Source organism: Sinocyclocheilus anshuiensis, unplaced genomic scaffold, assembly GCF_001515605.1.
Source record: "Sinocyclocheilus anshuiensis isolate Anshui unplaced genomic scaffold, SAMN03320099.WGS_v1.1 scaffold1003, whole genome shotgun sequence".
Lineage (NCBI taxonomy): Eukaryota > Metazoa > Chordata > Actinopteri > Cypriniformes > Cyprinidae > Sinocyclocheilus > Sinocyclocheilus anshuiensis.
In genome coordinates, this window is record NW_015542495.1 from 430,180 (window position 1) to 449,454 (window position 19,275).

At 40.4% G+C, this 19,275-nt stretch overlaps 2 protein-coding genes across 3 annotated transcripts in view; one reads left to right on the top strand and one right to left on the bottom strand.

The window, feature by feature from the left end:
- Nucleotides 1-8,173, top strand: part of LOC107694143 (voltage-dependent L-type calcium channel subunit alpha-1C-like) — a 132,931-nt gene extending 124,758 nt beyond the window's left edge. Inside the window, 3 exon segments of the mRNA XM_016493748.1 lie at nucleotides 80-177; nucleotides 264-608; nucleotides 2,514-8,173. Coding sequence (XP_016349234.1) covers nucleotides 80-177; nucleotides 264-608; nucleotides 2,514-2,864 — 794 coding nt within the window. The 3' untranslated portion in view covers nucleotides 2,865-8,173.
- Nucleotides 8,174-8,548: 375 nt separating this feature from the next.
- LOC107694176 (N-acyl-phosphatidylethanolamine-hydrolyzing phospholipase D-like) lies at nucleotides 8,549-12,702 on the bottom strand. 2 transcript variants are annotated; one of them, XM_016493797.1, is made up of 5 exons: nucleotides 12,215-12,702; nucleotides 11,386-11,620; nucleotides 10,277-10,923; nucleotides 9,999-10,113; nucleotides 8,549-8,886 (listed from the first exon to the last, which is right to left on the bottom strand). In XM_016493797.1, exons 1-5 carry the CDS (start codon nucleotides 12,307-12,309, stop codon nucleotides 8,764-8,766), a joined length of 1,215 nt encoding a protein of 404 aa, XP_016349283.1. In that variant the 5' UTR covers nucleotides 12,310-12,702; the 3' UTR covers nucleotides 8,549-8,763. The 2 variants fall into 2 exon arrangements, with proteins under 2 accessions (XP_016349283.1, XP_016349284.1); XM_016493798.1 differs by having other exon boundaries at nucleotides 12,099-12,271.
- Between the last annotated feature and the right edge of the window lie 6,573 nt (nucleotides 12,703-19,275).

The window sequence follows — 19,275 nt, forward strand, 5'->3', positions numbered from 1 at the left end:
ACAATACAAGTCAGTACAGTCATTAGTTTTGCTTCAAATGTGACGCTGAAGTCAAGTGCATATTTACTTTTCAATACAGGTCGACGGTCTTCCTTTCACTTAGAGTGTTTGAGAAAACATAACAGACCTGATGTTTCTCAGAAAACAGCACTACCACTGCACCTAGTGCATCATCAGGTGAGCTTATGCGCGCACCCACACCCACACATGCTTGACAAAGTTTTTTTTTGTCTTTTCACTTATTCATCTTGTGTTTTTCAAAGGCTTTGGCTGTGGCAGGTTTGAGTCCCTTGCTGAGACGGAGTCATTCTCCGACGCTGTTCACGCGTCTGTGCTCCACACCTCCTGCGAGTCCCAGCGGCCGCGGCGGGGGAGGGCCGTGCTACCAGCCCGTTCCGTCTCTGCGGCTGGAGGGCAGCGGATCTTACGAGAAACTCAACAGCAGCATGCCGTCTGTGAACTGCAGCTCGTGGTACAGTGACAGTAACGGCAATAACAGCAGGAGTGTGCAGAGGACGCAGCGACCCGTGTCCCTCACGGTTCCTCCGGTCACACGCAGAAACTCCACATCCCTGTCACACGGGAGCGCCGGCAGCCTCGTGGAGGCCGTAAGCTGCATTTTCTTAAAGCAAGACACTACAGGCAAAACCATTGCACTGATCATTTTTGAGATTTAGGGCTATTTAGATTGCAAAACTTGTCATCTTCAGACTTGTGGATAGAAAACATACAAAAATACATATTTAAAGGGATAGGTCACCCAAAAATGTCATTAATTACTCACCCTCATGTCGTTCCAAACCCGTAAGACCTTCGTTCATCTTCTGAACACAGATTAAGATATTTTTGATGAAATCTGAGCGCTTTCTGACCCTCCATAGACATGATGCAACTACCACGTTCAAGGCCCAGAAAGTTAGTAAGGATATCGTTAATAGTCCATGTGACATCAGAGGTTCAACTGTAATGTTATGAAGCTACAAGAATACTTTTTGTGCACAAAGAAAACAAAAATAACGTATTCCATGTCAGTCTCCACTGCCATTCACAAGAGTACCACGACACATGCGTGTGGTGCTGCTTATGCAGGACCCGGTGTTCTGACGTAGAACCCAGATGCGCTGCTGGCTGACGCGAAACTGACATTTCGACAGTGTCGAGATCCCGAAGCGCAGATGTTTCGAAACACTGCTCCGAAGTGTGATTCGAAACATCCATGTCACTTGACTAAGGTGAATCAAAGCATCGGGGCGTTTCACAAGTGTTTCGAGACCCGAATCTGCGTTTGATCGACAGGGTCGAGAACAAACCACACAATCGCACATCTGTCTCAACCTAACTCCCACAAAGTATAAAAGTGAAGTTAATGCAGCAGAACAATTAATATTTTTAAATAAAAATCTTTATATGTAAAAAATGGCAGACGTTGTGGCTTGATGTCTTTTATTAATGTTAATTTTTTCATGACTAAAGTAACATTTATTCACAGAGAGTTCATTCAATTGTCAGAGATATGTTACAACACATTACAAGAACAGAACAATAAAAACACAACTTTTAAATATTTATTATAATTATATACAGTACATGCTTCACCCTTGATTTGAACCTAAAGTGACAGGCTCTGACAACATGCCAGTCGAGCACACTAAGCACTCCCCCAAGTGGAATGACGAGCACAACATATACGTTATAATTTGTCATTTTGCTTAACTGATTCGTTGTTAATGCTGTTTCAGAGCAATACTTGAAAATGAGAGACGGGTGTCGAATTGTTTCGAAGCCTCAGCACATTTGTTTCGACTGTTTCAGTGTTTCACAAAGCCTTGCTCTGCCCACCACTATCTGCGCCTTGTCGTGGTACTGTCGTGAACGCGCCAAAGTCTGACGCGGAACAGAAGAAATTGTTGAATAAAGTCGTTATTTTTGTTTTCTTTGCGCACAAAAAGTATTCTTGTAGCTTCATAATATTAAGGTAGAACCACTGATGCCACATGGACTATTTTAATGATGTTCTTACTAACTTTCTGGGCCTTGAAATCCTCAGTTGTGTTGCTGTCTATGCAGGGTCAGAAAGCTCTCGGATTAATAAAAAATATGTTAATTTGTGTTCTGAAGATGAACGAAGGTCTTACGGGTTTGGAACGACATGAGGGTGAGTAATTAATGACAGAATCCCTTTAAGTGTTTATTTGCATATTTATGTGTTTAGTACAATTTTTTATATACCATATTTACCTACACTACACAAAAAACAAGAGTTCTTTATTGGCATTGATGGTTTTAGGAAGAATCTTTAGCATACATGGAACCTTTCCATCGCACAAAAGCTTCTATAGACAAAAAAAAATGTTTTATCAAAATGTTCCTTACACTAAGTAAAGAATGGTTCTTTTAAGAACTTTTCACGGCAGAAATGGTTCTTCTATGGGATCACTGCAAAAACAACCTCAAGGAACCTTTAGTTTTAAGAGTATAAAGCGTTGAAAAGTTCTTGTTCTTTCTTTGCCCAGGTGTTGATATCCGAGGGTTTGGGTCGCTATGCACAGGATCCTTCCTTCATCCAGGTAGCGAAGCAGGAACTAGCGGATGCCTGCGACATGACAATGGAGGAGATGGAGAACGCTGCCGACAACATTCTCAACGCCAACGCGCCGCCCAACGCCAACGGAAACCTGCTACCCTTCATGCAGTGCAGAGACACTGGCTTGCAGGAGTCCCGTTGCAGCCACGCGCTGGGCCTCTCGACCGCCACGGGCTCCGACGAGCTGCTGGGGGCGGAGCTAGAGCGCTCCGAGGTGGAGGGGCAGCGGAACAGCACTCTGAAGGAGGATGAGGACATGGAGTGCGTGACCAGTTTGTAGGGGGAACAGCAGCAGCAACGGAGGACTTCCTGTGTCTTAGCCCAGCTCTCTCTGAGGACACTGCTGTCCTGCAGTCTGACCCGTCTGTTGCGTGTACCTACCGTAGGGGTATAAGGCCATTCTGCTTAGCTGAGACCAAGTTGGTTTTTAGTTTGTCCGTGTTTGCAAGAGCACGAGCGAGTAGGCGTGTGTACATGTTTGTGTGTGTTTCTAAAGTGCCTCACAGTTCTCACAACCTTGATTGCAGTAAGGAAACGAAACCCTGACCGAGCAGGGAATGAAGGGAAAAGATGCACTGTTGTTGCTCAGGCAGTGGGAGTTTGCGCTGACCCGTGTGTGGCGGTAGGACTCGAAAGCCGCAGCATCGGCGTGGACGCTCGGTGCCGAGCAGGTGGATCTTGAGGGCCGTGTTGGGAATTTGCCGCCCGGGGGCCGTCACGGGTTCGAGAGATGTTCAGAGGGACACATTGGAGCGGCTCTCTTTCCTTTCCATCCATCCGTTCTTCAGAAGTGTCGTCTGCAAGCGCCCTCACGTCATACTTCTCCTTTACGGCTTTCTTTTGTGTTCAGTTGATGATTTGATTTCTCTAGTTAAGCCTGCACATAGCTTTTCCTTTTATCAGCGGAAGACTGAACTCTCTGAATTGCTCTCTTTCTTGTGTACCGTTACGGCTTTCAGGGAACTGCTCGCTGTGCAAGGTACAGGTCATTGCATCAGTGGCCTTTTATTCCAGATCTGCTTCAGGTTTTATTTCCTTTTTTATTTTCCAGCATTTAGTGTTTATGTTGTTTGCACACAGATGGATGCTGTTTTTTTTCTTAAATTATTATTATTATTATTATTGAAGGCGTTTAAGATGTTTATGCCAGATGCAGTGTTGTGAATCTAATGCCTCTTACAGACACACAAAAACAATTATTTATTTATTTATTCCTGTCAGAGGTGAAGGGGGTTCGGTCTCTCTCACAATGTTTATTGGTAGCTCACAAGCTGTAAATGAGCAGTGTCACTCACCTGGGCGCAGGTAGCACTGACAGCTCTCATGGCTGCTGTTGGGTCGGACTCACATTTGCTCTGAAACTACTGACGTTTCTACACTGCTGATCTCCAGAAACATTCAGCCAACAGCTGCGATTCTGTCATGATCCCACCTGCTCGACACGGAACAGCAGATCTTCGGAAGGTCAGTAAAGGTGCACTTTGAGGAGAGGAAGGGTGGAGTATTCAGGGATGTCTGGGTAGCGCATCATTAAAAAAAAACTCTAATGTAGTTCACACAGGGCTAAATATATGACCATCATTATGAAAGTACCAACATCAGCAGTGTCATCATCATACAATTATTGATCTATTATTATTATTATTATCGTTAAGGATATTTTTCTGCTGCGTTTCACCGTTTCCATGCAGTTCGGCAGACACAGAGAACTACTTACGATCTATTATGCAAATAAGGTGTTGAAGCGTTAGCATTGTGTTGGTAATGTGTCGACGGGATGGAGTGCGACCCCTAAACACATGAGAAACCTGACCAATCCACTTCCAGGCGTCTCTCTGTTTGTGCCACACTAGACCGGGTTAGAAGTTCTGTCACCGTTTTGCACACTACTTCAGACGATACGAATTTCTCTTTCCATGTATGAACAGATAATTGACTATTTTTTTCTAGCTGACTCTTCACTTTCTATAGAGCGTCCTGGCGTTTGGTTCCAGGCCTCGAACATTGCATTCGATCTGAAGTCTCCAGTCCTGTGCCATTTTTTTATTTTTTTTTTGATTGATTGATTGATTGATTGAGTTCCTGAATGTTTACAGGAGGTCTCTGCTCTGAGGATGATGCAAAGCTTGTGAAAAAACGTGACAAATGTAGCCAGAACCCACCTGCTCTGTTCCAAAGCCGCCACCACACCCTCATATCACCTACACACACGTGCCATGTGTCATTGTGAGGCTGCCCCAGGCATATTTCGAGGCCTTGGTTGTGTACGTGTTTCTCCGTGTTTAGCATATGCAGAGTGCGAGCGCGTTTGTGTGGTGTTCGTGTTAGTATATGCAGGATGAGTGCGTGAGTGCATGCGTATGTGCTTGCATACCACAAGATATGCAAAAACAATGCAATAACTTTGACTGTACAACAGTTTCCTTCAGAACTACAGCTGTACAAAAATCTAAGATACAGAGAGATATATATTCACTGTTGTGTATTAAGTTACAAAACTTTAAATTGAAGAAACCTGTCATACTTGAAATCGGGTGCATTTGAGTATTGAGTATTTTGAAATAATCTTGTGCAGGTCAGTTTGGTTCGATGTTTTTCTTCTGTTGGTTTCAATTATCTCTGCATGAGGATTCTTTTGGTGTGCCAAGCGTTTTGAGTAATTATTTTTTTGTTGTTTTCATTTTTAAACATTGAGGAAACACTGATGACGAGGAGCGAAGGTGTAAATACAGACGGAGGAGAGAAGCGGCTCGTTGGTGTGAAAATGATTTTGCATATCTTGTGCTCAGCTGAAAGGTGCATGATACGCAAGAGCAGCTCTCTCTCTTTCACTCTCGCTTTTTCCCCCTTTATCTTTTCATTCGCTCACCCTCCTTGTCCTTTCTTCAGCAGACATCACAGTGAAGGCTTTTTTTTACGGCACCCGTGCGCCGGTGAACAGTTGGTCATGCACGTTAATTCTCGCTATTATTTGAGGCTGCAAGCGGAAACATTAGAAATCCCCTTTCATTTCTCAAATCTCATGGACAATCTGCGTTCGGTGAGGAGATTTAGGTTGGAAATAATGGATTTGGATGCTAAGCTTGAATTTTTGCATGGAGTCTAAAGAATCGAGCTAAGACGGAGTCCTCCTCTCCCTTCATTAGCCAATGATTGTATATTTTTATAGACTTATAGAAAAGAATTAACACATGAGAAGAGACCATATAAACTCATCTATATCTGCTGAATGTCAGGGTTAAAATGGCTACACACAACCGTGTTTGAGAATGTATGTAGTGACTACGTATAGATAGAAATTAAATGATAGAGAAATATAGAGTAAATCATTCATATTCACCGCAGTAGCTCCTTTCGAAACTCCGCTCGTACGGCCTGTTTTTAAGCAGGATGGTTGGGTGTTTTTGCTGAGGGAGGAGTGTAATGAGATTAATCATGTGATTTTGAATCCGAGGGCTTTTTCACAGCTGCTTTATTCAGATCAACACATCAAGTTCCCCTCTGAGCACCTGCACATGATAGAACAGTGTGGAAAAGCCACGAGCTTTCATGACACAAAAGCAGCGCCTGTGTTGAATGAAACCGCTAATGAATGAACACAGAGAGCTGTCTGCTTAGGCCTTGGGGAAATGTACCAAATATTTGACTGAATATTTTATTAGTTGCTCAGTGAGGTTTTTGCCCAAATGGTTGTAATGTAGCTTTTCTTCTCTCAGAGAATCAGAAGTTATTTTCTATATTTTAATATATGAGAACTATTTATCAGATGGAAGTTGAGATATTTCGCACTGGTTGGAGGGAATGTTGGTGATGTAACGGATGACATTTCAGCAGGGCAAGTGTAGGTTGCTCTCCTGATGGACTTTGATTGATTGTGGCTTGTATTTCGGTTTGCCATCTGTAGCAGCAGCGTGCACAAGTTTCCCCAATAAAAAAAAGAATATATTTGATGCATTTAAATGCATATAATGCTGAACATTTTTGGAAATATAAACCCCTGAGAAAAAAGTAAACTATCTATAGCAAATGAGCAGCATTGTTACAACCATTAAAGTTCACAACACATTAAACCGCACTGTTTTTTTTTTTGAATCTTTAGTGTTTGTTTTATTTGGATAAACCCAGTAATGCACGAACACAAAACGTAAGTGGATTTATTAAGGACGTCTGTAGTTCAAGCATCAGCATTCGGGCCGTTCGGTGTTTCTGGGTTCGTGCGTGTTCGTATGCCAATTCTGCATGTGTCAGACTGAAGGAACGTGCCGTGGGGTTGACCTTTGACCCAGAGAAAGCCTGGACAGGTGCAATGTCTGCCCTCTGGTTTAACCTTTGTGTAGCACGTATCTCTATATGACTGTTAATTTGATATTATAAGTTAATGTAGTGCGTTAACGAGTTTTAATGATAAACTAAAAGCTAAGGTGGTGATGCAATAATCACAATTTGCACATTTAAACCACGTTTAGTTGGACACGTCGTACACATAATCCAAGTAAAGGATTAATTTATGCATAGATTTTAGCTGTCGTGTAAATATTAATTTCGCCCTAAGCTCAAAACGTCAATCTTGCCAGTTTGATTTCCACAGGTGGGACGATAAATAATGCAGATTTGTTCAGGCCGTCTCCTGCAGTAGGTGAGACAGCTCTTCAGTGTTTTTTTAGTGCACTGAATGCATTCAAAACCCCAACTCTGGGGAAGGGAAATGCAAAACCATTTATATGAACCAATTTGAGGTTTTTGAGAAGCATTTCCCCGCCTCTAGTTCCACCCAGCGAATGTAGCACCAGAGACAGAAGAAGATGGGCGGAACGGTAACGATTATGATGAGGAGCTCAGAGAGTTACTATATTGCACAAATCTCCATGTATGAGTGAACGTTTTAACAACTTATTCTTTACCACATCCTGCTTTCTTTCTGCAGAGATGGAAGTAATGCTCTGTTTGATGGCGTTGAGCTCTGGGCTTGATTTGTTGGGTCTCTTTTTCTCTAATGGGTGGCAGGACTGAGGGAATCGATTCCTTGATGCTCACTCATCTACAGATGCAGTCCGCAATTCTTTCTGTTATAGAGGCTGTAACCCGAATCTGCATTACACTATTCTCCTGCAGTCGGAGGTGATTCGGTTTACGTTTAACCACTTACTGTAAGACTCACGAAGGGAGGAATCTTTGAGCGGATCGTCTCAGTTGCTTTATTTTCGGTGACCACACGAGCAGCTTCTATAGTTTTGATTGACGGTGCGGACGGGAAGTGTAGTCTTGAGGTCCTGAGCTGTTTGTTAGATTAACGAGCTGAATTAAAATTAGATGCGTGTCGTGCTTTTGGTAGAATTCGAAGGCATCAGTGCTGACCATTCAGGTCTCTCACGAAACACCGTCAGAGGTCATTCACATTTTGGACTATTTAATGGAGTTTAGACCCCAGGTGTTATTGAAAACTCTGTGAGACGTCTGCATGGTCTGTCATTCCCTCCTCTACTTTTGCTGAGACTCTTTTGTCATCATTTCATCATTCTTTCATTTGGATTTGAAAAAGAATACGCTACGTAAATCTGAAGATTCAATCACTTTTTCTATTCCTATTTTTAAAAAAAAAAGTGAAACGAAAAAACCAACAAAAAAATGGATTTGTAAATAAGTGATTGTACAGTTTGTATCTGTATCTGTCAGTCTGTCTTTGGTGACAGAGTGTGTCTTGCTTATAACGCACGCTACCAGTAAATAAAAACTAAAAAATATCTTTAGATTGTATGGTTCTTGACAGGAAGTTTTAAATTAATCTCTGCTGTATATTCCTGTAATATTGCATTTTTATCTGAGGAATGATGTTATTAAACAATTGCAAATAAAGTGAATTTCCTAAGGTTTGGTTCTTCTGCATCTTATGAGCGATTACAACTGATTAGGTCCTCAGGTAAGATCTCACCTGCCCAATGTTATTCCAATCAGCAGAGGTTAAATTCAGATGTTCTTTTATTATGGTCACAGCATGATATTTTAAGTGACAAATTATATTAAATCAATATAGAAATAATTTTTTTAACATTCGTATTGCATTAAATCCAGAGTCCAGCCACTGGATCAGCACAATCTGCAGCTGTAAAATAATTTATAAAAATGCAGCCTGTGTAAAGCATCATCATATATATGTGTCTGCATACTTCCTGGGTTTCTGTTTAGGATGTGTCCTTGTGGTTGATCTTCCGTGACTCTCCGTGATGAAGAATGAAGAACAGATCTGGATTCAATCCATGATTCACCATAGCCTCACGCAAACATGCTGGAGGGTCAAGATAATGCTGAGAGAGAGAGAAAAGAACAGAACAGCATGTAGTTTGAAATCTGTAAAATTATGTATATATATTTTTTTTTTTGTTTTGTTTGTTTTTTTTGAAAGAAGTCTCTTATGGTCACCAAAACTGCATTTATGCGAGCGAAAATACAGTAAAACAGTAATACTGTGAAATATGTGACCCTGGACCACAAAACCAGTCATAAGGGTCAATTTCTCGAAATTGAGATTTCTACATCATCTGAAAGCTGAATAAAAAGCTTTCCATTGATGTATAGTTTGTTAGGATAGGACAATATTTGGCCGAGATACAACTATTTGAAAATCTGGAATCTGAGGGTGCAAAAAAATCTAAATATTGAGAAAATCGCCTTTAAATTTGTCCAAATTAAGTTCTTAGCAATACATATTACTAATCAAAAATTTAGTTTTGATATATTTATGGTAAGAAATTTACAAAATATCTTCATGGAACATGATCTTTACTTAATATCCTAATGATTTTTGGCATAAAAGAAAAATCGATAATTTTGACCCATACAATGTGTTTTTGGCTATTGCTACAAATATACCCCAGCGACTTAAGACTGGTTTTGTGCTCCAGGGTCACACATATAATTACAGTTTAAATTAACTGTTTTCTACTGTAATTTAAAAAAAATTAAATAAACTGAAAAAAACTTTTGTAAAGGGCCTGAACTGCAAAACATCCCTAATCCTAACTGAATACCTAGAGCTTAAACAAAGGCCCAAAAATGTGTTCTCTCCCCTTATTAATCCTCAGAATAACATAAATATAACATGCATAACAAGACCTAATCCTAAACCACAGTAAAACAAGTTTTCTAAGCTGACTAAATCAGCTAACTATTTGAACTCTAATCTGGAAAACCTGCTCAAAAATGTCTAAATGCTTCTTCAGGCTAGACTCTCCCTCAGAGAAGCATGAATGCGTAGGCACAGCAGTGAAGCCTGACGCAATACAACAACAAAGACTGGACTCCCCAAGCACAGCTGGACAACAATTACACACAATCAGAGCAGTGACAGCTGGCCAGCTCAGTGGAGGCCATTCACACTGAGAGAATGAACGTGTGGGAGAGACAGACAGGCTCATACCTCATAGGCTAAAGCAAACGTCCCCCAGTGAATGGCCAGCGATGTTTTGGCCTGAATGTCCATGTGAATCTGAACAGCCTCTTCAGGGTCCACATGCTGAGACTTCATGATTCCTCTAAGAACACAAGTTATATCATTAATGTACTTCAAATACACACCTGCTTTTCTGACAAAAGAGGACCAAAAGTAATTCATCAAGGAGCCAACAACATTCATAATATCAAATAAGGTTTATTTGACAACTAGATTAGGAATCAAACTGTTCTTTACAGTCTTACCTGGGCAGGTATGCTCCAATCGGGATGGCAGCCAGGTCGAATGGTCCGAAGCGTTTTCCAATCTCTTTAAATGCCAAACAGTATCCCGTATCTCCAGCGAAGAAGAAACGACAATGTGGGCCTACGACTGTCCAGCTTCCCCATAATGCTTTGTTGTCATCCACAGGAGTGCGTTTGCACCAGTGCTGTGCTGGTGTGCAAAAGAATGTGACATTGTCGTGCCCGGGAATGCGGTTTCCTACCCACCAGTCCAGCTCTGTGACATTCTCACAGCCTGCCTTCTGCATCCATTCGGCCAACCCGAGCGGCACAAACCAGCGCAAACTGGAACCGAAGCGAGCGTTCAGAGCTGCCACAGAGTCTGCGTCGAGGTGATCGTAGTGTGTGTGACTGATCACCACTGCGTCCAGGCGAGGAAGCTGTTCTATGGTGCAAGGCGGGTCACGGTAACGCTTTGGGCCCATGAATGCCACTGGAGAGGCTCTCTGGCTGAACATGGGGTCAGTCAGAAACACCAGTCCTTCCATCTCCACCAGTACAGTGGCATGACCCAGCCAGGTCGCTCTCACAGATGGGCCTGTCTGCCCACACTGGTCTGGCCTCTGCACGAAATATGGCTCCTGAATCGGCAACTCACAGTCAAGAACCTTAAGACAGAACACAAAAACATTTTTTAGTTTTAGTTTTTTTTTAAATAAATGCACGATATGTAATTCTAAACATAAAATGTATAAATATAAAATTCAATATGACTTAAAATATAAACATATAAATGTATAATTTTAGTGTAACAGTATACTGAAGTTATGTTCCTTTAGAAACAATATTTCACCATTCAAAGCGAATTAATTTGTAACATATAATTAAATATTATATGCCACTTAGCTGCCATTTTTATACTTTAAAATCCTCTATACCCAGAGTTCCAGAGACCTAAACAAAATAATCAAATGTTTGTTCTGTTAATTAGTTCTGCTAATTATTTAATTATTTATTCTGTCAAATGTTTATTTAAATAATCAATGTTTTAAAGCTCAGGAATATCCTTTGTGTGACATTTTAAATTCCACACTGCTGATTCAATGCATTTCTTATGAGTGTGTGTTCACCTCTTTGGCACTGGGAACATTACTGTTGTTCTTCTCTGTGAGGAACAGGCGAGCGATGGTGCTGTAGGAGGGGAACTGCCATGTTGTCCAGGGGTTCACAAAGCACCCATGAGAGTCCCGTCTGGAACACGTAACATCTTGCTCTTGCCTGTAATCCAGTGGGAAGTTATTCCCTGCGGTGACTAAAGGTTCCTCTGCCATGGACGCCCCACCAGCCACTGAACTACACAAACACCTGTTAAAAACACATTTGAGCAACCTCTGAATAAAACAGCTTACACATAAACAAACAACTGTCCTGCAGAAAACTCCTGAAAATACACACATGGCTGGTAATTACTCTAATTTGTCTGTATATCCTTCAGTTTCTTTGTGCACACTGGCATTACTGTTACTAAACGTACCTATCTGTATAGACCATAGATGGCCTGTAACGTTACTGTCTATATATCCTTCTGCACAGCTTTTTATCTCCAACCGCAAAATTGTAGACACAGTCTGGACTAACGTTATGCACCTTCTATTACGTGCTCTTTTGGGTTTGTCGGACACGTCCCTTTATAAATAAAACTCTTTAAATGTACACAATATTAGACGTGCACAAGTGTATACCACATTTATGTAACTTACCTAGAGGGTCTAGTTATAACACATTTGTTAACGTGAACATAATCCACCGTTAAATCTGAAGAGAAAACAAGTCTATAACCAACCTGAGAACACAGGAGCAGATTATAAAACACAAGACGTAAGGCTCGCAGATATTCGCGGGTGTTGTGTTGTCAAACATATGAACAGTGTCTCGAGCTGCGCAGGTAACGATACGCACCGCTGCGTCAGTCCTGCCAGTGCCAGCAGCAAACTCGAGTCTGTCGCGAGCGCACGAGGGCGCATCACTAGAAGAGCTGATGTAAGAGCGGCCATAAGGGACAAAAAACTAAAAACGAAACGCGTCAAAGGTTTAACGCGTAAACACCATAGACTGTATAAAAACAGGTCAACACTCACAGTTTGACTCTTACGAAGCTACAGGACAAGAAAAACAAACGGCTCAGATTTATGCACTCAGCGTTTACTTCCGTTTTTGCTGCATTCTAAACTGTCATATCGCCGCGGTAACTTAAGTCAAAATGTCTTAACAACCGCGTAAAAACACGCCGTATTTCACGGCGTTTTGGTGCGTATAAATAGCGTCGTTTATACTGTTAGATTTGTATAAAAACGCCGGTTTGGTTGTAAAGAAGTTTCGAAGTTTCCTTGTAAAGCGCGGTGTGCTGATTTCCAGTCAGCCAGCAAGTTTGAACAGCCACTCGACAAGCCAGACCAGACTAATTCACTGCTGATCCTTTCGGTCAAAACTGGAGCACATATGCGTGTGAACATCCCTGCTGTCGCTAAATATGATTCATCTGATGTAGAATATCATTCAGGGCCGGGCTTGGTAAACTGCTTAGGCTAGTCTTACAAGTTATCTGTTTTACTGGTCATAATCAGTTACACAAAAAGGTAGATGTGTCTCATTTAAATCTGAAAGGTAAGACTAATTAACTACCCATTGGCTAATTTCTAGTCAGTCAGACTAGTTCTTAAGAAACACTTTTAACATGGTGGCTATGCTTATGCCACTGGTCCCTGATTTCTCTCGCATTTTAAGCCTTTCAAGCTTTGATATTATTTACATAAGTTAAATGCACTTGCAATATTTTACCACAAGAGGGCAGGTTAGTGAAAGACTTGTGGCAGTAACAATGCATAGAAAATGTGTGAATCAGAATTCTATTGCATTAATTTTCCCCATGTGAAATAATCATTGTAAGTTGAGTATGTGGAGGAACATAGAAAAGCATACACGTCTGTTTTCACTGTGTGTGTGTGTGTGTGTGTGTGTGTGTGTGTGTGTGTGTGTGTGTGTGTGTGTGTGTGTGTGATATATTTCACTGTGTGTGTGTGTGTGTGTGTGTGTGTGTGTGTGTGTGTGTGAATTATGCAGATTTGAGTGTTTAAAACAGTTGGGATAGTATATGCTCGTTCTCATGTTGTTAGGAAACTGGCAGACAGTTAACAAATGTATTACTTAAAAATGCCTATACACACTCTTCCAGCCTAGGGTGAAGTCGTTATGGTCATTAACAATGATAACAATAATGTGCGACCACCTTCACCTCCTGATGTGGACCATAGAGTGAAAGAAGACTATGCACTGTAACTTGAAATAATAAATTGCTAGAGAGATGACATTACCAAAAAGTTGTGATGTTTAACCTTTTTTTTTACATCCATCCACCACATAATGTTTTGTGTTATTACACATATAAAATGCTTTTAAAAGAATGACATTTTGATTTGACATTTTAGATGTTTTCCCTTATTGAACATACTCAGCTCAGGTAATGGACATCAGCTAATGAGGAAATTCAGTCCAGTGGTGTTCAATATAGGAGACATCAACCGCAGTGCTGGGGAGACTCCAGGAACAGCCGGAAAACCATTGGCCTGTGTATATATATGTCAGCTTCTCCTTGTCTGAAATCTTATTAAAAGTTAAATGGTGTTTATTTGTCCCTGAAGGAAATTAACTTTTTTTTCATATCCTTGTGATCTTCCTGATGTATCAGCAACAGTTGTGTCACACATGGCACTCATATATGTATATTAACCTGATGTGAGATGAACACTTGCACTACAACAGCATCAAACAACTAAACTGGCTATAACACTCCTCAGTCTCATAGAAGATAAGAGCTTCAGGAATCGGGAGTTTCTGTGACTTCTTCTGTTTGAGCGTTTTCTGCATCTTGAGCATCTTTTTCTGTTATGGCTCTAAAACCTAACCAAACACTCCAAACGAGTAAATACTATATTTACTTATTGCTTATGTTAAAATGCTCATGTATTGCGTTATATCTAACAAAGTACCCCAAACTCCAGCACCTGTTGAGAAAGCTGCAGTGGCTAAACGTGTTACTCGCACACACAAATGCCCTCAAGCTGTGGGCTTAAATCCCACCACTGCATATTATAATAACAATTTGGGTCCATATATCTAACACGAAAACACAAGAACACAAAAGAAAAGCCAATGTGCTGTGACATTTGTGGCTCAGAAGATAATTGTTTGCCTTTTGTACATAAAACTCTTGGTTCAAATCCAAGAGTTAGGCTAGTTTTGTTACATTATTTATTATTATATTACAGCTTGTTATTTTTTTAATCATATTTCCAAATAAAATAAACACACACCCACCAAGATTCAGTGGCTCAGTAGGTAAATTGTTGCCTTTCAGTTGTGAAGTCCTGAGTTCAAATCCCACTGCTACTTATGTTAAAAGTATCCAACAAAGTGCTTCAAACACCAGCACTTGACGTGAAAGCTGCAGTGCTACTAGTGACTTAATCATATCCATGGAAAATCTATGGTTATGGGTTCAAATCCCACCACCACATATTATAATAACCATTTGGGTCAATATATCTAAAAAAAAACACACACACAAAAGAAAAATTGATATGCTATGATATGAGACCTGTGGCTCAGAGGATAATTGTTTGCCTTTGATACATAAAACTCTTGGTTCAAATCCAAGCATTATTAATGCTATATATTTTCAATTTTTTTATTTATTTATTATTATTATCATATTCCCAACAAAAAATACAAAAACAACCACTGAGATTAAGTCCTGATTTCAAATCCCACCACTGCTTATGTTAAAAATCTCACATTTTGCATTAAATCCAACAAAGTGCCTCAAATGCAAACACACATTGTGAAAGCCACAGTGGCACAAGTGGCTAGATACATGTTAATCACGTGCACGGAAGAGCTACACTTGTGGGTTCAAATCCCACTGCTCCATATTATAATAACAATTAGGGTCAATATATCTAAGCAAAAACACAAAAGAAAAGCCAATACACCATGAGACCCGTGGCTCAGAGAGTAATTGTTTACCTTTGGTACAAAAAAACTCTTGGTTCAAATCCAAGCATTACGAAAGTTATAGTTTCAAAGGTGTTTTTTTTTTATCATATTACCAACAAAAATAAAGTCCCAACCACTGAGATTCAGTAGCTCAGTTGGCAAAGCGTTGAGCTGCAATCACAAAGTCCTGAGTTCAAATCCCACTATAGCTTATGTTAAAAATCTCACATATTGCATTATGTCCCACAAAGTGACTCAAACACCAGCACACATCGTGAAAGCCACAGTGGTGCTAGTGGCTAAACACATGTTAATCGCACACATGGATGCATTGGAGTCATGGGTTCAAATCCCACCTCAGTGTGTTGGACACAATCACTACACCACAGCTTTAAAGCCTTTATCTGACACTTTACTTGAAATTCACAGCTCACCTACAGGTGAACAGTGAAGTAGAAGTTCCCTCATGTGGCCACACAAGAGATCTGTGGCTCACAGGTATGAGCGCTGCCTCATGGGTTCAGAGGTTGCTGGTTCAATCCCAGCCAGATCTCTGCGATATGAATGAGTTGTGTGGTGTGAGTGAAGGGTGCACCCAAAGGAGGGGGATACTGGTACAGTCTCCCTCCGGAGCTTCCAGCACAATGTCCAGCAGGGGTTATGCTTTTGACCAGACGGAAAAAAAATATTTGGCTGTATACAATTTCACATTCACCGTCCCTTCCCCACCTATTTAGGTTGCCATCATTTGCTTCATAAAGGTGTCACCCTTCAAAATGAAAATGATGGCAACCTACACATTCAGTACCCAACAAAACACATTATCAATTATATTCACCTGTCCATGAGCAGATGTCCATCATTGCGGTGAATATCCACATGTCCGAGACCTTTATATAGTCCAAACACATGCCTTATTCTGTTGAGGAAAGACATATATAAACAAAGACTCTATACTGTATGTACAAAAGCATTATAAATCTCTAAAAATAGATAATGTGGACATCAGTTACATTTTCTTGCCTTTAAACATTTAAAACTTAAAAGATATACAATCTTTACGTTTCAATAAAGCTAAGAATCTATATTCAGACATCTGCTGCCCTAAAATGTACATATTTTGTGTGATCCACACATAGCATATTAACAGGAACAATAGCATTTGTCACAAACTGACTCTATTAACAAACACGAATTACACATTACAATATCATCAGATAAACAACACTTTTTGTTATTATTATACTTCATACGCTTCATAGGAATCGCTACTTCAGATTCATATTATCAAGGCAATGCAACAACTAACTTGGGCTATTCTTAAAGTCTGACACTGGAGTTTAGCAAAACAGCCAACATGTAAACAAAATCTGTGGTAAACCTACATTACAGATCTCACTGCTTTCATTCATGCTTAGCTGTCAAATTACTAATAAGTATTAGTCTGAGACTTTTAAACAGAGAATAACAGCGTGTGTCCAATAAAGAGCAGTATCACCTAAATACTCCAGCAAGCACATTAAAAACCTGCTTTGTCATATCAGAAGAATGATACTTCAATACAAACTTAAATAATGACTTAGATACAAAATGAAGACAGCTAAATAAGTACTAGGGACTTTACAAGAGAAGTTACTTACAGGCGAGTCGCGTGACATCCTCGATTCATGCACTTTATCGCAGTATATGATGGTTTTGTTTCATTCTGGCCTGAAATATGTGCTGTTGAGTCACATTAAGAGTCTGTCACTGAGCTGTCATGGGCAGAATCTGCACTTTCATGGCTGTAAAACGGTTTTAAGTTGTTGTTGACACTGCTGTCAGGTGTCATGCTGTCAATGATGCACAGTTCGCCGGAGGCAGAGTCCGCTTGCGCCCCTAGTGGTGCGGACGACAAACTGCACGCTACCTTCCCACCAGACGAGTCGTGTTATAGTGCCAGTAGACTGAACATGACTTCAAGTTTAGTCCCTAACTCATTACTTAAACGTGTAGTTTACTTTCACATTTACATACTCAAGCAGAATCCCTGTTTAGCTCGTTGAATGTAAGACATGTGAAAACAGGTGATCAGCGGCTCCCTCTTGTGGTCAGTAAGTGTAGCACATTTATTACGAGACGCCAAACTGAAAGAGGAGAATCGGTGGGAGGACACAAATGTGTGGCTTTATACATGTTAAAATAAATCTATAATTTTGCCAGGATCTCGAGCAGCAGATAAACACGGAATCTAGCAGTTAATGGACTCAGATTGTCTCTTTAATGATGGGTAAAATGTCTGATCGTTTGAACTGGAAGCCACATGGCCAAAATACAAACAAATAAAATACGGGACAACATATCGTCCAGGGCTGTTTTTGAGTGATTTATCTGTTGGTAAGGTAGATGTATTTTTTTTATTTTCATTTAAAGTTATTTTTATCGTCTAATGTTCACAGTTATGCAATGATTTCGTATGGTTGTTCGCAGACTCAAACAGCATTTATAGCAAAGCTGCAATGGTTAGGAAAGGCACGTTTGATAGCTCCCTCATGTGAACATGAAGTATATCTGCAGGACTGAAAGGAAGAGAAACACTTAACGAAAACAATTCCAATGATTACATTTACTGTGTGCTGAACATGGGAAACCTCTCATACTTGAGAGTACTGGTTCAAATCCTGCAATTTCTAATATTTTTATATTAATATTATAAAAAAATTGAGAATAAAAAGTAACTGCCATGTCCAGCTCAATTGTCCAACATATGAAATTAATACAAATTGTTTTGCACCTGTTTTTAAATTTACTGTGTGCTGAACATGGGAAACCTCTCATACTTGAGAGTACTGGTTCAAATCCTGCAATTTCTAATATTTTTATATTAATATTATAAAAAAATTGAGAATAAAAAGTAACTGCCATGTCCAGCTCAATTGTCCAACATATGAAATTAATACAAATTGTTTTGCATGTGGAGTCCGGTGTTCACATACATTATTGCTTTCAACATGTTTTACATATACAGAAAAAAAACTTTAAAAAAAATTAACTCTTTAAATTCAGTGACTTAGATATAAATAGTTGTGGTTGTGGTTTGTTCAAATTCTGCATTTATTGGAAGTCTTTTTTATTGTATATTTTACCATATTTACTAAATAGTATGCCCACCACAAAAACTCAGTAGCTCAGTAGGTAAAGTGTTGGGTTTCAATCCTGGAGTCCTGAGTTCAAATCCCACTATAGCTTATGTTAAAAATCTCGCATATTCCATTATGTCCCACAAAGTGCCTCAAACACCAGCACACGTCGTGAAAGCCACAGTGGTGCTAGTGGCTAAACACATGTTAATCGCACACATGGATGCATTGGAGTCGTGGGTTCAAATCCTACCTCAGTGTGTTGGACACAATCACTACACCACAGCTTTAAAGCCTTTATCTGACACTTTATTTGAAACCTACAGGTGAACAGTGAAGTAGTAGTTCCCTCATGTGGCCACACAAGAGATCTGTGGTTCACGGGTATGAGCACTGCCTCATGGGTTCAGAGGTTGCTGGTTCAATCCCAGCCAGATCTCTGCGATATGAATGAGTGGTGTGGTGTGAGTGAAGGGTGCACCCAAAGGAGGGGGATACTGGTACAGTCTCCCTCTGGAGCTTCCAGCACAATGTCCAGCAGGGGTTATGCGTTTGACCAGACGGAAAAAACTTACCGTCAGCTAAACCCTGAACTTTCGGTTGATTAACCCCAAACCTTGCTTACTCGAGGTATGTGGTTCCAAAAACTCGTCCGGGAGTTAGTTCATTCAACTCAGAGTATGTTCCTGGTTAAGACTCAAGACATTCTCAACAGAGCGACGAATCGACGAGTCGCTATGGAAACAGACGCTAAGAAAAAGCGCGCCATGCTGTTTCTTTCTTCTTCTTTTGTTCAATGGTCGTTTACATGCTTAGTGCATATCGCCACCTAATTGATGGTTGTGCAAT